Here is a 17,755-nt window from a genome sequence, read left to right as displayed (position 1 = left end):
CTAAATAGCTAGAGTACCCCTTTAAAGGAGTATTACTCGCTTTCTCTTGATCCCACTCTAATGTGTGAACCTACAGCCAGCAGCTGATGCTAAGCTATTTCTTGGCTGGGCGCAGGAATTCTCTGCACCCACCCAAGAAATAGTCCAGCATATAACTCCCGTAAAACTACAATTTGTCATTTTTACACTTCATTTTTGTAACAACTAAACAAACAAGATACAATGTGTTACTTGGTGAGTTTTAGAGGCATCAATTATTGAAATTGTTAAATAAAAGTTTTATAAAACTTTAATGATTTGAATGTCTGTAGTCGGCCAGTTTGCAGCTTTCAGGCATATTATTGTGCATGAAGTGAAAATACAACAAGGAGCTGCAGAAATCTGATGGCATTTGATGGCCAACGACAATTAAATGACTATTTTTACTCAGTTTGTTGAGCGTTCGCACATCCACAGTTTCCCATGTCACTCTGCCGTATAGGACATAAATATGATGTGATGGGTTTCAGTGAGTCATAAAAGTATTACAGATTTAAAACACAAATTGAAGTTAGGTTTGAACAGTTTTCCATTTTGTCTTCTTTCTCTCTTTTAGGACCTTTCGCTGGAGCTGGCAGGTTCGGTAGAAACAGGAGCCGAGAGAAACAGACCAAGAGACCGTCACCTCTGTCTGCAACAACAACAATCATCATTTCCGCAAGGAACAAATGCTGAACAACTAATTTCACATCTGTATTACCAAACTCATAACACAGTAAAGCTTCTGGACACATTTTGAGGCAGTGCAAATGGGCAATTTTGACTCTCACAAACACAACATAGTTTGACAAACTCATGCAAATAATGCGAAGTATATTTATGACATGGTTATGTGACAGAGAAGGAAGTGGGTTCAGCGTTGTTGCATGTTTGTCATATGAAAAAGTTACGCCCAGGACTGTGGACTTAAGATCATGGTTTTTATTCATCTAAAACTAAGGCTTGCTGAAAACTAAAACTTTGTTCATGTTATAAAACTTACTACATAGGCATGAGCTGCAGGTGGAACTAGTTCAAGGCCTGCCTTTTCATTTACAGATTACATATTTTTTGCATTTAAGACATCTCACAAAATTCCCTGACACTGGACTGCATCTTTTCATGACCTTTGTGTTCCTAACAACTCTCTGAAATAAGTACATCTCCTCTACAGCTGCTCCTGTCGAAGCCAGCATTGCCCAGCTGCGCTGCCACAAAATATCACTCGAGTATCATCCGCTTCAATCTCTCATTCCTGCTTTTGTAAAACTCTGTAAATAGATCAGACTGGGTGGAGGAGTCTGTCATCATAGGGGGCAGGGAGCGGCTCTGTAGCAGTTTATCTGAAGGGAAGCCGTAAAACAGACGCTGTTGTGTGAATCCTGTGTAGCATCTTCAGTGAGGACTAGCTAGTTGAGCTGTTTATGGTTGTAGGTGTGTATTTGAACAGTGTGTGGGAGCTTCTCTCTTTCTGTCAGTGTTTCTGATGGTTCCTGTGTGTTTATCTCACCTCTGACCTGCTCTACTGCTGACAGCGACTCCTACTTCAATAAAACCCAGTCTGCTGTAGATTCCCTGTCATCCTGACGCGGGAGAAAACCATCAACAACTGATATTATAACCCCGCTGTTGACCCATAACGCGTAGCGTCTAGCTTTGGTTATTCTGCTGCTCGTCACTTGATCGTTGGACGTTTTGTGGAGGTGCAACAATCCACAGCAATATGAAGAAAACCTGGGAGGAAAAAGGGGCGGGGGAAAAAAATATGTCAAATGTCCTGTATTTTTATCTGCAGGTCAGGAAAATAATGACACAGTGTGTTGTGTATTTGTCTGGCACTGACTGTAACCACGCTAGCTGCAGTTTATAGTGTGCACTTACAGTAGTTGTGTGTTTCACTGCTCTGAAGACGCTTGTATCTCCACCTCAGCTCATTCCCCCAACTAAAATATACCTCACCAATTCAGAACAGACTCTGGTGTTAAACAGCGCTCACCACCTCGCAGCTCATCACCTCTGAGGCCTTAAACCTCTGTGCAGTCGACATCTTCCCTTAAAATAACCCGTCCTCTGTGCTTTGCCTTCAGGCTGTGTTTCATCCAGCATGTGCACTTTTGCTGTTTAAAGGCCCTTTTCCACTGAAAGATCCTGGAAGTAGAGAAACAAGAACTACACATACTCCTTGAGCAAGTCTGTTTGATTTTCAGCTGCACCTGAAAAATGGCAATTATGTGAAAGCAAGGTTGGTTTACCAGCAGGGCAAAGCATGCAACTGCCCCAGGGCCCAATCTGTTTATTTATTTAATTATATTCTTTTGTAGATTTGATCTCCCTACATTATGTCTGGTGCCAGGTATGTCATTCTGGTGAAGAATACTAAATTTCTTCAGTTTTTTTGACCAGCCACCAACCAAACTCTGTACAATTTTCTGAGCATTTAAAGAAAATCACACTCTAGATATTCAACTGTTCAATTATATATATACAGTATCTCCATACATTATGGTCTGATGCCAGGCATGTCATTGTGGTGAAGAATACTAAATCCTACTCCTTTAGTTTTTCCAATGTAATTTATTGAGTTTTTTATCTTAAAAATAGAATCAGCCTTCAAAAAACACAATATGTGCAATATGGATTAGGAAATCACATTCAACTGTTCAATTATATTTTTTGTACATTTTGCCAGGTATGTCATTCAGGTGAAAAATACTACATTTCTGTATTTTGTTTTTTAAATTTTAATTTATGTAATTGCTCCGCCTCAAAATAGCCTTACAAAATACAACGTGTAATAAGTTTGTAATCGTAGAATGTAAACTTGTCTTCATGCCATTATAAACCTTTCGAATTTCCAGAAATAATACAGAGGACATGACCTCAGTGTCCTCAGTGATAACGCCTCCTTTATTGACATTTATATTGTGCTCAATTGATGTATATTCCTATATAAATCTGTTTAACTTGTTTACTTGAAGGTGACAAGTGAGCTGGTGGTAGCAGTGTTGGTGCAGAGTCTCAATAGGGGCCCACAGCTCAGGGCCCCCAAGTAGGTTAATGCAGCCATGGCTGAAAGTATGATCTCAGTCACAGGGACTTTGTGGGGGGTAGAAACTGTGGAAAAAGGAATCAAATTTGGATCCAGGTGCAGAGAGAGTTCTTGAAAAACCTTGTTGTTGTGGAAAAAGCGGCTCTACGGCTCCTCCAAGGTGAGGGGGGGAAAGTGTTTACCCATCACTGCTGCAATCTTCATCGCTTTGTTTTATGTTTTCACTCTCCTGTCGGCTTCCCTCTCTCCATGTTAGCTCATTACTCCTCCAGATTCTGCTGAAACTCAATGTGAGAGGGTCTCCTGGGTCCTCTTGTATATGAAGTAAAAATAGAGGACATAATGTTTATCCTGATATTACTTAACTCTGTGACACTGCAGCTTGGTGGAATATATCATTGTAGATGTGGTGCATGGATAACTGCTGAAAAAGAACAATAAACTTCATCAAGCTATTTGTGTCAGTGAGCTGGATAAATAAACAAATATATGAAAATGGAAAACAGACAATTTTGGATGAAGGGAAATGTTAAAGATTCAAAACTGTATAAGATGTTTAGTCTTTGACATTAATAACAAGTAATGTATGAATCAAATCTAGTGTAGGGCGTAACGCAGCCACTTTTATTTATCCTTATATCTCACTGTGTGTTGACTTTATGCTGCACTGAAAATTAAAACTGATCTGCAAAAATTGGAGTGAATAATTAATTACTTGAGATTCCTACACAGCTGTATTGCTCTGAAGCTATCAGATCATGTATTAAATATACATACATATATATACAAATGTTATTAGGAACAGAACACAACTTCCTGTTTACCTGTTCAACACCAACAGAAATCTGACAATATGCATATTTCGGGCATTTAATTTAAGGTAGTAATTATTGGTCGCAAAATGATAATACTGTATTAGGACTTTTAAAAAGGTCTGTGAAGTTTAATTTAGAGGAGTTACACTGTTGTTAATGTTTGAGCCAAAGGTCATAATAGAACGCAACATCAGTAATCATAAACGTGACCCAGGGTACATATAACAGTTTCTGCCAGGAAAAGAAATGTTAGGAATGACGATAAAAATACTAGTAAAAAAACATTGGTAAGTCAGAATCATGACATAAACCAAACATTTTACTTACTACGTCAAAATTATGAGCTTTAAGTTTATTTTTCTATCATTCTCAACTTTTCATCTGGTCTTACATACACATAGGATCTTTTATCTGTTGGCAAATAAACGTAAACTACTACAAACTACTGTACAGTACATCACGCTGCACTGGCAAGGTCTGCTGTACTTAAACAGGACAGGGCATGCACATTTAAGTGCTAGTAAGAGTTGCAAAACAAGTATAACCCAGGCAGGGCTGACATGATAATGATCCTGCTTTATTATCTGATCTTGAGGCTCTGGTCTTGAAGAGAATCTACTTTTAAGACCTTAATTAGTTAGCTAATAGTTTTGTGCTAATCAATCAAACTACCACACGGCAAATCTGGGCCCAGGTAAGGTTCCAGTATAGAAGACTGTACCCATTCCACAGAGAGTGGGAGAAATGGGGGTTAATGGGGGCCCAGCAGGTGCCCTGGGGCCCCACCAAAAACACTTTAATCTGGCCCTAAATTCAGTGAAAACCTTTAGTATTGAGTACTAATAGTATAGTCCTTTTTCAGAATAATTTGGGCACTGTAAATGTGTATTGAATCTGAACAGTTATAACAGGAAAACAATCGCTGAATATATGAGTATTTGATTTATATATAAATTGTTTATTTATATAACAGTTTCACATGTGTTTGTGTTTGTTGAACTGTGGATTTGTACGACCAATAGTTTTATTCTGAAAAGACCGCAGCGGAAGTGCTGAGCTCGTTCTTCTTTGGTGGTTTGCGGATCACACCGGAGTTAACGTCAACACAGCCATTTTCTTGCAGATAAAAACAACACATTTAGCTAGCTTTTGGTTACATCTGGTAATAAATAGGATTTTATTCTAAAATTACAAACGGCTATATTGTGGTCTTTTGGTGTGGTTATCCTCGCTTTAGCTAACGTTAGCCGCGGTAGCCTGGCGCGCGTCGTGGACGAAGGTAAGACAGCTGCGTAACGTTAGATGCTAATTAGCTTTAGCGTTAGCCAGCCAAATATTAGATCACTCGCTTGGCCAGCTTGATTTTGTTTGGAAGTTTTTGGGTATATAACATAATATCAAGTATGGGCTATTTCATGATGTCCTAATATTCAGGAAAGACATCTCCCCTAAACTCAGTAGAGCGCATGGATTTAGCTAAAGTTAGCTTGCTAAAGACATCAGCAGAGCTATGGCTAAGTTAAGGAGCAAGTGTTTGTATACGAAACTAAAATGTGACGTTATATTTTAAATGTCATTGGAAAGGAGGTTGATAAATCATCGTTGGTTGTATTTTAATTTTTTACCATAGGCTATAAAATAGATTATTACCGCGGCCTAGGACAACTAAATCAGAGCTAGCAATCGCTGAGCTGAGCAACATGGTTGAAATAGTTATCACAATGTTAGGATATCTTCTGTTATAAGTAGATATTATGAAATTTATGCAAACCATTGAACTGGTTTCCACTGTTACTGAGACCAAACTTCAAAAATGTCTAACAAAAACCTAAATTCCTGATTTGGTTAGTTTCTGATTAAAGCTAGCTCAGAAACACAATTGAAACGACTTTCAGAACAATCAAATAAGGTCATATCATGATCCTGCAGAAAGTTATTAAACTTGAATATTTACTATTCACTCAGCCCTACTTTATATCCATTTATTTTAACGAGGATAAAGACAAAATATTAGAGACACATCCTAATTGTGAATCAAAGTATCCTGGTATCCCAGTTAAATCATCATAGTCTCCTAGCTGATACTGCAGTCTGTTGCTCTGCTGTTCAGTTTCAAGCTTTGAGGATTGTTCAGATTCACTTATTAAAACAGGTGTACTTCTATTATAGAAATAACACGTGAATTTTAGGTTGAATTTTAACTTTTAAAACTCCACACCACTAGAGGTGACCCTTGGGAGAGTCTTGAGAGTCTTAATTAATTGTCATATTTTGTAAAATGTCACTTGATTAGATAAAGTAGTTTAGTAATAACTGTCTGTTCTGTGGTGTGTTGTTGTTTTGCCTTCATTATTAATCTTGAACCAAAAACCTCTCCTTTCCTTAAAGGTTGACAAAATGTCAAGACCACGGTCCCGATCACCACGTTACAGGTAAATAAATGCATTGCCATTATTTCACTTTCATACATGTGTCCCACAAGATCTGTGCATTTTAAAACTCAGAAATGGTTATTTGCAGTCATCCACTTAGATTACAGTGTTAATTCTAATTTATTTATTCCTGTATTACAAGTGGTGACATGGGTTTTTACTTTTTCAGGAGGTTCCCATGGGAGGAACCCGACTTCGATCCATACAAAGTCCTTGCAGAACTTGACGGGAATCCGTTGGAGAGGAGACACCGCTCCAGAGAAGCTCCTGAAGAACACTGGGACTACTTCAGGGAAGACATGTACCCAGAAGACCAGAGGAGATCCCCTCCTTTTCCAGATGACCGTCAGTCTGGGCATCAACGTCATCCAAACCAGGAGGAGTTTTACCGCAGGAGGCCATCACCAAATCATGATGTGATTGGATATGATGACCGGAGGCTTTCCCCACGGCGTGATGGAGGAGGAGACGGAGATAGACGCAGAGGAGGGTTTAGACAACACTTCCAGAGTTTTGAAATCAGGGGGAGGTCGCCCCACTCACCTCCGAGGCTGATGAGGGAAAGATTGCCGGGGACACCGAGGTCTCGCTCAGATTCTCAACAGAGAGAGCCGGGGACGGGCTGGAGGAGAGAGGAGCAGGGCAGAGGTCGAGGGAGGTTCAGAGACCTCAGTCCCAGTGCGAGGTCAGATGACCAAAGAGGGGGAGCAGGTAGGGAAAGAGGAAGGAGGAACATACAGGGTCCCAATAGAGACAGACAAAGGGAGGATTCACATCAACAGAGGAACCCCCTCGTCAAAAGGCAAAGAAGAGAAATGGATGACGCCAGTCACCTTGGGTAAATTTAAAGCAAAATGCTTTGCAGCACTGTCGCAGGGAAACAAGGAATGCAGAAGATTCTCATCTTTCTCTTTTTCCGTAAAGCAAAATTCCTCACTGTTTTTCATCATGCCTTATTTTCATTTAACGCAAAATACTAGTCTAACGAATATTGCATGGCTTAACGTTTTCTTGCTTTGCAACTTCTTCCGATGCTTAAAAATATCTGCATGTCTTACATTGAACATACTCTTACTGTTAATGCAGATGACAGTTTTAGGGCTGAAACGATTTCTCAGGTAACTCGATCACTAAAAAATCACAGATTCAAATTATAGCCATTACAGTCACTGTGGACTTCTCTTTTTTTAAAGCAAAAGGTTTGTTTTTGCATTTCAGAATTTCTTTTCTTTAAAACCCAGAATGTAATATGGCACTTAAATGCACTAAATGGGTTTAGTTTTGACATAATATTGTATGCAATTTAAGCAATAAAAATGTAGAATTTTCTAAAAAGGAAACCAATTAGTTGTTCATTTTAAAGAGACCTGTCTTATTTTCTCTTTTGCATATTTACTGTTGCTCTTTAATAAAGCAAAAGTATTTCTTATCCGATTAATCGATAGAATAATTGGCAGAATACTCGATTGCTAAAATAATTGATAGCTGGAGCCCTCGGCAATTTTGATGGCAAAAGTAGTTTTTAAAATTCATGTTAGAGTGGTAATAGATAAAGCAGACATTTTATATACACCGAGATACGTCCAAAGCTAATTTCAAGTGTAAATTTAAAACCAGATGTGAAGATTTGACAGTTCTATGAATAATTGTTGAACCATGTCACTTCCTCTTATGCTGTCACAGGTACAGAAATGAGGAGGACTTATGGCAACAGCGTTACTCAATGGACACACCCAGAGATGGGTTTGGAGGAGACACTCAGGGGAGCCTCCCCCATGGAGACATTCGGCACTCGGGACCACTCATCATTGAACATGATCATGGCATCACAGACAGCAGAGAACCATCGCGGTGGGAACAATTGGGCGACCGCGGAGATCTTGACTCTGACTTTGAACGACAGAGGAGTCCACGTCCAATGGGCTCCTCTCAGGAGCGTTTCAAGACGTCAATGGGCTCCTCTCAGGAGCGTTTCAAGACGTCAATGGGCTCCTCTCAGGAGCGTTTCAAGACGTCAATGGGCTCCTCTCAGGAGCGTTTCAAGACGTCAATGGGCTCCTCTCAGGAGCGTTTCAAGACGTCAGACAGCAGGTTGGATGATCGGGAAGATGCAAGAGAACGCCATTGTCAAGATAATTGGCGAGACTCCAACTATCATGAAGCAAGGAGGAGCCCTACACCACAAGATAGACCAAATCCCGTAAGATATGGTAATCGAGATGGTCCCGTGAACCACAGGGGGAGGGGCGGTCCTCGGCCAGCGAGAGGGCAGGCCAGTCGCAGCCAAGGTGGAAGAACTGGACCGCCTAGGAATCAACTGCGCTTACAGCAGTCCTCCCAGGGATACCAAGATCTTCCTCATGAAGAGCAAAGGCCGGGGTACCGACCCTTCAGGGAAGATAGTTACGAGAATCCCATCGAAGGGGAGCCTGACTGGGCAGAAAAAGACAGACTTCAACAGTGGAAACGTGACAGGCCTGGAAGTCTGGACCGACACCTACCGAGGGTTGACTTGGACCCTAAAATGCCCCGTCAGAGGGTGCGCGGATGGAACGATCAGAAAAACAATAACATGACCGTTGTAACGGAGGAAACGCTAACCATCAAAGTGGACATGAGCCGCCCCGTAAACCAAAACAGGTAGAGTATTTTTTAAATCAAATTATCAAGGGTGAGAGGTGAAAGTTCACACTTCTCTTTCTAAGCTCATGAAAAGCTGTGGCAGGAAGAGGAAAGATGGTCACGTAGAGACCGGAGGCTTGTTGAAAACGACACAACTGATAATCACAGGATACAACATACATTTTCATTTAACTGGATTTTATTGCAGTTTGCACCTCTGCTTAAAACGTGTTCCCTCATGGATACTGGAACGCACTGCTGGTGCAAGCATCTACCCGATTATATTTGCTGTTACATCATACGATCAGGATGCCTCACAGAAGTTTCTGCAAGTAAAAATACATTTTCATCCGACGGTGAAGTCGCCCTCACGTTGAAAACTTGTGGATTGACACCAGGAAGAGACACGTGAAACTTTTACTGTAGAAGCCCAGGAAATGCTCCTACCTCCTGAAGAAATCAAACCCCAGTTGAAATATGCATTACTGTAGAGCCCTGTTGGTGTCTTTTGGGTAAGTGACCATGTTATAAACAAGCTGGCATCACTTGCAAATCATTCCTTTTATAAAAATGATCATTTCAGTTGCATCTCACTCTACGCAAAGAAGAGGAGACACTCACCAGCTGGAAAGTTGTCTGAAAGAATTAACTGGATTTTTATCGAGTCAACAACTCTCACATTACCTTTGAGCCTGTGTACTGATGAAATGGAAGGATCTGGTATTCAGTCACAAAGCAAGATACAGGAGAACATCTCCAAGAGCAGACGACTGATTGAAGCCGCAGTTGGACTTCTCCTCACATTGCTCTGTTGAAAACCTGACAAAATAATAATCATTGAAAACCGATGGGACATATTAAATTGAATAAAGGGAACACTGGACAACCTGAATTACGGCTGGCAGAAAAGCATCATAATGAGTACTTTTTTCATCAGCAAGTTGAGAAGCACATGTACAAGACGACACGTGAGAGGTGGTTCCAGCAGGACTCAATCCAAGGCCAGCAGATATACACCCCAAAGCAGCAGATGTAACATGTTCACCACTGAACATCCAATGTGTCTGTGTTTCACAAGGGTCACAGAAGAAGCAAGATTTTAAAATCACACAGACGAGTGAAGACTGCCGAAATGGACCATTACAGTCACCGTGGACTTCTCTGAAGCCAGAAACATCACAAAGAGCATATTGAAAGGACCTGAACCAGGCATTGATAAGTTGTCTTGGTATGTCGTAGACCTCAAGAAAAGTTTGACTGAAAATGGAAAACTATCATCATTTGACTGCCATCAGAAGGACTTGTGTCCACAGATGAACATCATCATTCTACAAAGCTCCCCATAAATGGGACGATCTCTATAATGCACGTTTTGTGCTTAACCACCTCCTGATTGATGCTACACATGTTGCCTCTGGTTGAGTTGATTTCCACAGTCGGCATTTATGATTCTCTAACTCATATGAAGAAACTTCAGTTATGAGCTGGATCCGGAAAGATAAACTGAGGGAGGAAATGTCTGCTCACTGCCCTTGTTTCAGGAGGGAAGTCAAACAGTGTTGGTGGTGAAAACAAAGATTTAAAGATATGCAAGCTTCTGGCTATTAAGCAACATCTCTTACCTTGTTACAAAGCATTATCACTTGCTTTGTCTTCAAAACACCAAAAAGAGGGATCATCACTCTTTTAAAGGAAAGAATCACAAGCAGAAAATAACCCGAGTACTCTGCGATGAAGGGGGAAATGTTTGGAATATTTTAACGGCATAAATCAAGATTTTTGACAGGAAGATGAGAGCATCTTTGAGCTTGACAGGAGCTGTTGCCAAATCTAATTTCTGGAAATAAAACAAACCTGCATACGCTGTTCAGTTATGTACTAAGTGGAGACAAAACACACCATGCATGGTCAAATGTTCTGGCGCGATTTCCCATCCTGTTTGGATGAGCAGGGAGTGTTTGCGCCTGTGGCTTTTAGAAGATCAACTACTGCCAATTAAGGCAAATACTGAAACATGTTTGGGGAATGGCATTATGGCTTATTTTGGGAAGAGGATTCAAAGCATGTCCACTATGTGAATGAATGAGACGTGCAAACATCAGTTCAGACACACATGAACAACTAAGGAGTCTTGTTTTTGTTCAGGTGGCCACAGGGACTGATGAATGAGGGAAAAATCACCTACAGCTGATTATATCCAAGAATAGGACCTGTGAATCTCAGTTACTTATCAAAGTAGCTGGTAAAGAAGACAAACCTGACAGCCACACCCAGACCCAACTGATTTCAGTTTCACAACATGAACATAAATTCATACACGCTGTTTAAAGAAGAAACTGAAGCCAAGAACATAAACATCACCAAAATGGAGAAATTAAAGCTGTGAACATTATCATCAGTGATGATAAATGGAGAAATTGCAGCCTTTTCAGTGCCCTCAAAATGAGAAATCAAAGCCATGAGGATAAATATCGATGCTGTTAAAAGGAGAAAATGAAGCCTTGAACATAAATATCAGTGTTGATAAAGGAGAAATTGCAGCATCATCAGTGCTGTAAAAAGCAGAAAATCAAAGCCATGAACATAAACATAATTGATGCTGAAAAATGAAGAAAGTTGAAGCGTCATCGGTGCTGTTTACACAAGAAATTGGAGCCATAAAATGTAAATGTCTTCAGTCTGAAAAAACGGACAAATTCAAGCCAGGAACTTAAACATCAGTGCTGTTGAAAGGAGAAATCAAAGCTGTCAATATTCACATCAAACTGAAAAAAGGGATATTAAAGTCATGAATGTAATTATCCATCCTGCTAATGGACCAATTAAAGTGTCATCAGTGCTGTTAAAAGGAGAAATTGACATCACAAACAGCAATATCCTAGATTTTGCTTTAAAAAAAAAAAAAGAAAGAAATCAAAGCGAAGTGGCTACAAAAGCTAAAGGAGGATCAGTCAAATCCTGGAGAAACTGAAGGGCGAGTTTGAACAAAGAGCCGTCACTGATCAAAGTGACGTATGAAAATGTCAGCAGTATTTGACCGGCGTGTGCGTCCACCTAATGCAGTGGCTGAACTATCTGATGAACTGAGAACCAAAGTAATGGTGCCAAATTGAAGATTTAATGGATCAAACAAGAAAAGAAGTGTGAACTTTCACCCAACCTTTAACTCACCTGTCTCTTAAAAAGAGGGGGTATCTTGGTCTCCAGGTTCCAGCCTTTTCTAAATATCCATAAAAAGATTATGACTTTGCATGATTCTGTGCGCTTTCAAGGGTGAACATCCCCCTTTTTTAGTCAACGTATATGGTGTAGTTATTGTAAACATTGTCAGTTGTGGAACTCATGAAAGGTAAGTTTGTTGGGTAAGGTAAAGATGTTTCTTTTTTTTACTCAGATGTGATGAGAACAAAAAGTTACTTGACTAAAATATACAAATAAATGCTTACACCGAGTACATTCATATTCTGTCGGCAAAATAGCTTAAAGTCATATTCTGACTTTAAGCTATTTTTCCACCGCCCTCCGTAATTAGTGGCTTCTAAAACTGACAGAGACTGAAGCTTTCAAAGGAGTGAATCATTCATTGTCAGCCCATCCTAATGTTCACATTTCCACAATACACAGAGCGAGTTAGGCAGCATTACTCTGTCAGCCTTCTCGTAATACTGCAAATAATCAAAAACTACACTTAACTTCACTAAGGCTTTACAGTGTCTTCCTCCTGTTGAAACTAAACATGAACGGCAGTGCTAATTTACTGTAATGTGAGGATATATAAACTGGTAAATGAAAATTACGAGGTAAGAGTTCATGTTGAGGGGAATCAGTTTTACCTCTTGGCTGGTTTCATTCTTCCTTTTCTCCTCTGCAGCTCGCTGTGCTACTCCTCAGACAGGCAGCTCTCTTTAGACCTGGTCAACGTGGGTCGCCAGCGTCTGGACTTCCTGCCCATGCTGGAGCACTCTGGGACGTACCGGGAGACCGCCGTGCACACTGGGACTTTTGCCCAGGAAATCATCACACTGGTGCACCATGTCAAAGGTCAGCACAGCATCCACACATGCTAAATCCCGATGCTTAATTTGTAGCTTATTTGCAGAGACTGTTCAAACCAAAAATTTAAAACATTAAACACAAAAGAGGACAGATATAGTTATTTTATGAGTGTCCACTTGTTTTGAAAAAACCTAGGCGTGATAAAGGTGATTTGAGGTGCGATACATTTAAGTAGATGCATATAAGTATATAGTTATGCACACAAACAGGATGTAAGTGGACAAATATTGGTGTTAAAGTTAATCTGTCAGAAAAAGTAAAGTCAAAATGTCAGTACTGCAAACGGGCACAAAATTTAATCACCATTCGGATTCAAGACCTCTCACAAAAATTGTACCAGTCAAAAAATCAACGCCTTATTCATTGTTTATGGAGTTGTGCCAAAGTTTACATCCGAGTAACATCGCACAGTCGCCCAGCTTCAGCTTCGAGAGCAGCACCAGCTCATACACTAAACCCTTCTGGGCCTCAGAAGGAAGTTCTGAGAAATCTTAAAATGTCGGTCAAGAGCAGCTGTTTCCTGCAGCAGTGGAAGTTTGAAAACTTAGGATTTGGCATTCAAATCGGCAGAGTATATCTAATGGGCTGTCTCACAATGTGTACAATGCCCCTAGCAAGAGGTCACCGAATTACAGAGTTAAATTTGTGCTGTTTTGTAAACTATGTGAAGAGAAACTGCAGGTTTGGATACCAGCGCACACACAGACCATAAAGTGAAACGTTATTCTTGTAGCATATATAATCAATATAAGGGGAATGTGACATTGTCATATTGTCCACCATTAAACCACAAATATTTGACAGTTCTTGAAGTGTTTCTTGTCTGCGTTTACAGAGCAGTATTTCAGAGATGATGGGGTCACCCTGAATGAGCGTTTCTCAGCTCCCCAAAAAGGCGGCTGTTCTGACGACGAGATGGAGGAGCTAACGTTGGATGAGAGGTTCAGTTCAACCCGGTACGTCGCGTGGTGATAGACGGGCATATTGTTAGTTGTTTTTGGTGATCAAAGTGGTACCAGTAGTAGTGCATGATCTATTTAATTGAAACCCACCTGCTATGTAACAAATTCTATTAAAACACATCCTGGAATCATAATCCTGTCCAGACGAAGCCGAAGATCTGATGTTGAAGTTTTCTTAAACAAAAGTAAATTAAGGTTTATAACAATATGAACTACAAAGTGGGCAGCAGTGACTTAGACGGAGTCAGAGCCTCTTTTAGCAATGCTACTCCTAGTTTTTATTTCTACAGTTGTAATATGTCTTATTTGTTATGTTAATTTTATTTTGTTTTATCATACTGTATTTTTTGTACTTCTAACTGCATTATTTACTCTGTTGTTACAGTTTTTGAAATGTTTTAGTCTTTGCAGCTTTGTTTTGAAAGGTGCTGTATAAATAGAGATCATGATTATCATTGGAGTAGTGTTGTGAAAAACAAAAATGTGAATTTGGCAAAATAAACCATTTTCTGGCTTTCCTCTTCCGCAGAGGTTTCAGCTTAAATATGAACTCGCTGCTTGATGACGACGAGCCTCTGTTCTCCAGACTGGCACCCTTGCAGGTAAATAAACAACAACTTTCTCTAAAACCATCTTGACATCCTGAAATCACGAGAGTTGATAGCAGTTGTTATATTATTGATACATTTCCATCTCCATCAAAAAAAATTGATCTCTTTGATGATGTGATGACAGCCGGTGCGAGGCCCGGGGGACCTGAGGCACGACCTGGAGAGGAGGAGACAGGAGAGGCTGGAGGGGGTTAAAGTCACAATATCAGGGAACATTATGTCACAGCGCCCCCTTGGCTCAGTCAGGTGAGATTACACTCCTTTTTGTGCTTCCTTTTGTCATTATTTACAAGACTTACCGTTAAAGAAAAACCCCTCTTGCATTTAGCACAAAATATCAATTAATCAATCACTTTATAAAATTGAACAGACAGGACAGTAACAAACACACGAGCAACAAAATAGAATTAAACTGAAAAATATAAAATAAAAGACCAAAAACATCAGTGAGGGAAACCGAGAGAATATGTTGATCTTTTATATCTATAAGAGTTAAACTATTAAAAGGTTTTGGAGCAAAGAGAGTAAGTCTGGATTAATTTTAAGCAGAACTCTGGAAACATCCAGACGTTGAAGTTACTATATGGGCACAACAAATCAGAGATATACAAACATTTTATATTTAATTCCAAACACTGGAGTACTGTGATCCCTGAACTTTCTCGGTTAAAAGACGGTCTGCAGGATTTTGAACCATCTGAAGACAAGCCACACGGTACAGTAAAGCATGATAAATGCACTTTTCAAATGACAGAATATGTGTAATTAGATAAAGCGTGTGATTGCACAAGTTTTCTTAGTATGAATAGAAAAAAATTAGACGAGAATCAAATGTGCTTTAATTTGTTTCCCATACAGCGCATAGTAATTTAAGTGTTTGACCCCTGTCCTGTGATGCTGTCACAGTGTGATTCAGTCCCAGAGGAGGACAGAAAGTGTCACCTGATATATTCTACTCTCCTTTTTATTATGATCCTCAAGTGAAGCTTTTCCTGAAAATGTCCCAGTGTGTTTGACATATGACAGAAGAATGTCTATTACAGTACATGTTTACGTACAAGACGTTTGACATAGCTCTGTTTTTGTTATCATCAACGTATCAGAGCCTTGTTAGGTTTGTGTCTGATATGTGTTTGTGTTTGCAGTATACAGCTACAAGTCAGTGAGATTCAAAAGTCTGTAAAACCGTTGTCCCACCAAACACTAAGCCAACTGAATTAATTGATAACCTCTCCCTTTCTGACTAAAACTGAAATAATCAGATAAAGGCAGCTGCAGCAGATTAAGTGACATGAAAAGTTGCCTAAAAAAACAGTGTTTGAACTTGGCACATGGTGGAGAAGTGCTGTTAGGAAGTAAAGTATACAGGTTATTCTCTTAGCATTTACTAACTCCAATGTTCTGCAAATTGTGTTGGTGTTTCTGTCAGCCCACCGGATATAGAGTACAGTGACAAGGACGAACTGGCTCAGATGGAGGACGAAGAATTCTCCAACTGGCCAGAGCAGCAAAGCAGGAGGCGAGAAGGCAACATGGTGAGCGTTAAAGCGTTGACCAGTGACCTTTCAGTCATGTGATCTTATGGAGATGACATGTAGAGGTCAAAGTGACTCTTTCTCTCCTCCTTTAGGGACCAAGGAGAGAAGCTTCCTACAGGCCGAACACCGGCGCCCAACGCAGGAGCAATCGCTTCGGCAACCGGCTTGGACCAATGAAGCGACAGAACATCCACAACAACCCTGCAGGTAACTGAACACCCCTGCGAAACTAATACAACAGAAACGTGAAGACAGCGCGAAAGGTGTCGCTCGTAGCGATGATCGAGCCTGAATCTGCAGCTGCCCTCGGCTTTATAATGAGTTTCAGCTCTTTTTTTATCCGTCCGGCTGCAACTTTACTGTTCTGGTTCCCTCTCACAGCTCTCATAGCGTCGTTTTCAAAAACAAAAAGCTTTAAAAACCCACTGTACACTACTTGCTCAGCAGCAAACAGCTGACTGACACAGTTAGAGACCAGCTGGTGAACATATTGGAGCATTTAGCAGCTAAAGAGCCAGATATTCCCCTCAGGAGCTGCTGAAGACCAAACACAGAGCTAACACAGAGCTAACACAGAGCTAACAGAGAGCTAACAGAGAGCTAACACAGAGCTAACACAGACCAAACACAGAGCTAACAGAGAGCTAACAGAGAGCTAACAGAGACCAAACAGAGAGCTAACAGAGAGCTAACAGAGACCAAACATAGACCAAACAGAGACCTAACAGAGAGCTAACAGAGAGCAAACAGAGAGCTAACAGAGAGCTAACAGAGAGCTAACAGAGAGCTAACAGAGACCAAACAGAGACCAAACAGAGACCAAACAGAGACCAAACAGAGACCAAACAGAGAGCTAACAGAGAGCTAACAGAGAGAAGACTGGACTGACATCAGGTGATACAAACACGACTCCTAATCAAGGATCATGTTGCTCCGTAACTGCTGGATGTGTAAATAAGCAACTGTTTGCTAACAAATTCAACATATCAACATGTTTTTGCAGGTTTAAAGAAAAGTTGACCTACACATTTGACACTACGCACGTTCAGGACAAAATGTGAAATACAAAAAAGATGGTGTGTGTTCTGTACTGCGACCAGTTACATTGCAAGGAAAGGGTGTAAAATTAGCTCTTTAATTTTTGATTAATTATATGTATAGTTTTTAGTTACAGCTTGGTCCTAATCATCAATTTGGGCAACAGAACGATAGCATAAGATCGTATCGTTGCTGAATGATGCCGCTGACAGTCGATAAACAATAATGTAAATATTTTTTACTTTTACCATTTTTAAATTTAACTGTAAAACTCAAATGTACAACACAGACATGGGTACAGTTAATTACACAGGGATTTAAGTGCTGTTTGCCTAATAATAGACGAAAAATATTAATCATAGTTGACTGTGTCTATAAAAAAGGTCCATAGTGGGAGAGTTTTTCTAAAGCCAGCCTTTGATAAATAATAATAATAAAACTTTATTTATAGAGCAATAATAAACAATACTTAAATTATCGCCCTAGCCATACCCAGTCTGTTTATAATTTAAAGCTCCTCAGCAGAAATCTGTCAGAAATCATGTTTTTTCCCCTACCTGTCCCTGTTCCCGCCATCTTGGCAGCCACAGCCCAAACTATTGATCGTCTGGCGG

The 17,755-nt window shown here is 40.2% G+C and overlaps 3 protein-coding genes across 11 annotated transcripts in view; 2 read left to right on the top strand and 1 right to left on the bottom strand.

Moving 5' to 3' along the window:
- map7d2b (MAP7 domain containing 2b) overlaps positions 1–3,761 on the top strand; it is a 33,162-nt gene extending 29,401 nt beyond the window's left edge. For all 5 annotated transcript variants that reach the window (XM_044176019.1, XM_044176018.1, XM_044176017.1 and 2 more), the window contains one exon: positions 596–3,761. The gene's annotated coding sequence lies outside the window, so the exon portion shown is untranslated. The remainder of the gene's footprint in view (positions 1–595) is intronic.
- The window catches only part of LOC122866379 (hemicentin-2-like), a 480,239-nt gene that overhangs the window by 311,931 nt on the left and 150,553 nt on the right, over positions 1–17,755 (bottom strand). The window lies entirely within an intron of this gene.
- The window catches only part of zgc:112982 (uncharacterized protein LOC503771 homolog), a 21,397-nt gene continuing 8,583 nt past the window's right edge, over positions 4,942–17,755 (top strand). For 2 of the 5 annotated variants that reach the window (XR_006375682.1, XR_006375681.1), the window contains exons 1-10: positions 4,946–5,161; positions 6,271–6,314; positions 6,484–7,152; positions 7,998–8,954; positions 12,808–12,977; positions 13,828–13,948; positions 14,484–14,556; positions 14,690–14,811; positions 15,995–16,100; positions 16,196–16,310. Coding sequence is in view for 3 of the 5 variants with exons in the window: in XM_044175995.1 (XP_044031930.1) it covers positions 6,280–6,314; positions 6,484–7,152; positions 7,998–8,954; positions 12,808–12,977; positions 13,828–13,948; positions 14,484–14,556; positions 14,690–14,811; positions 15,995–16,100; positions 16,196–16,310 (2,368 nt within the window). In the remaining 2 variants the exon portion in view is untranslated. Of the gene's footprint in view, positions 5,162–6,270; positions 6,315–6,483; positions 7,153–7,997; positions 8,955–12,807; positions 12,978–13,827; positions 13,949–14,483; positions 14,557–14,689; positions 14,812–15,994; positions 16,101–16,195; positions 16,311–17,755 lie in introns of all 5 variants that reach the window. The other 3 variants (XM_044175996.1, XM_044175995.1, XM_044175994.1) reach the window with 3 other exon arrangements.

This window comes from Siniperca chuatsi, linkage group LG19, assembly GCF_020085105.1.
Source record: "Siniperca chuatsi isolate FFG_IHB_CAS linkage group LG19, ASM2008510v1, whole genome shotgun sequence".
In the NCBI taxonomy this organism is placed as follows: domain Eukaryota; kingdom Metazoa; phylum Chordata; class Actinopteri; order Centrarchiformes; family Sinipercidae; genus Siniperca; species Siniperca chuatsi.
The sequence above is the reverse complement of the archived record's forward strand: the minus strand, read 5'-3'. Positions and strand labels throughout refer to the sequence as shown.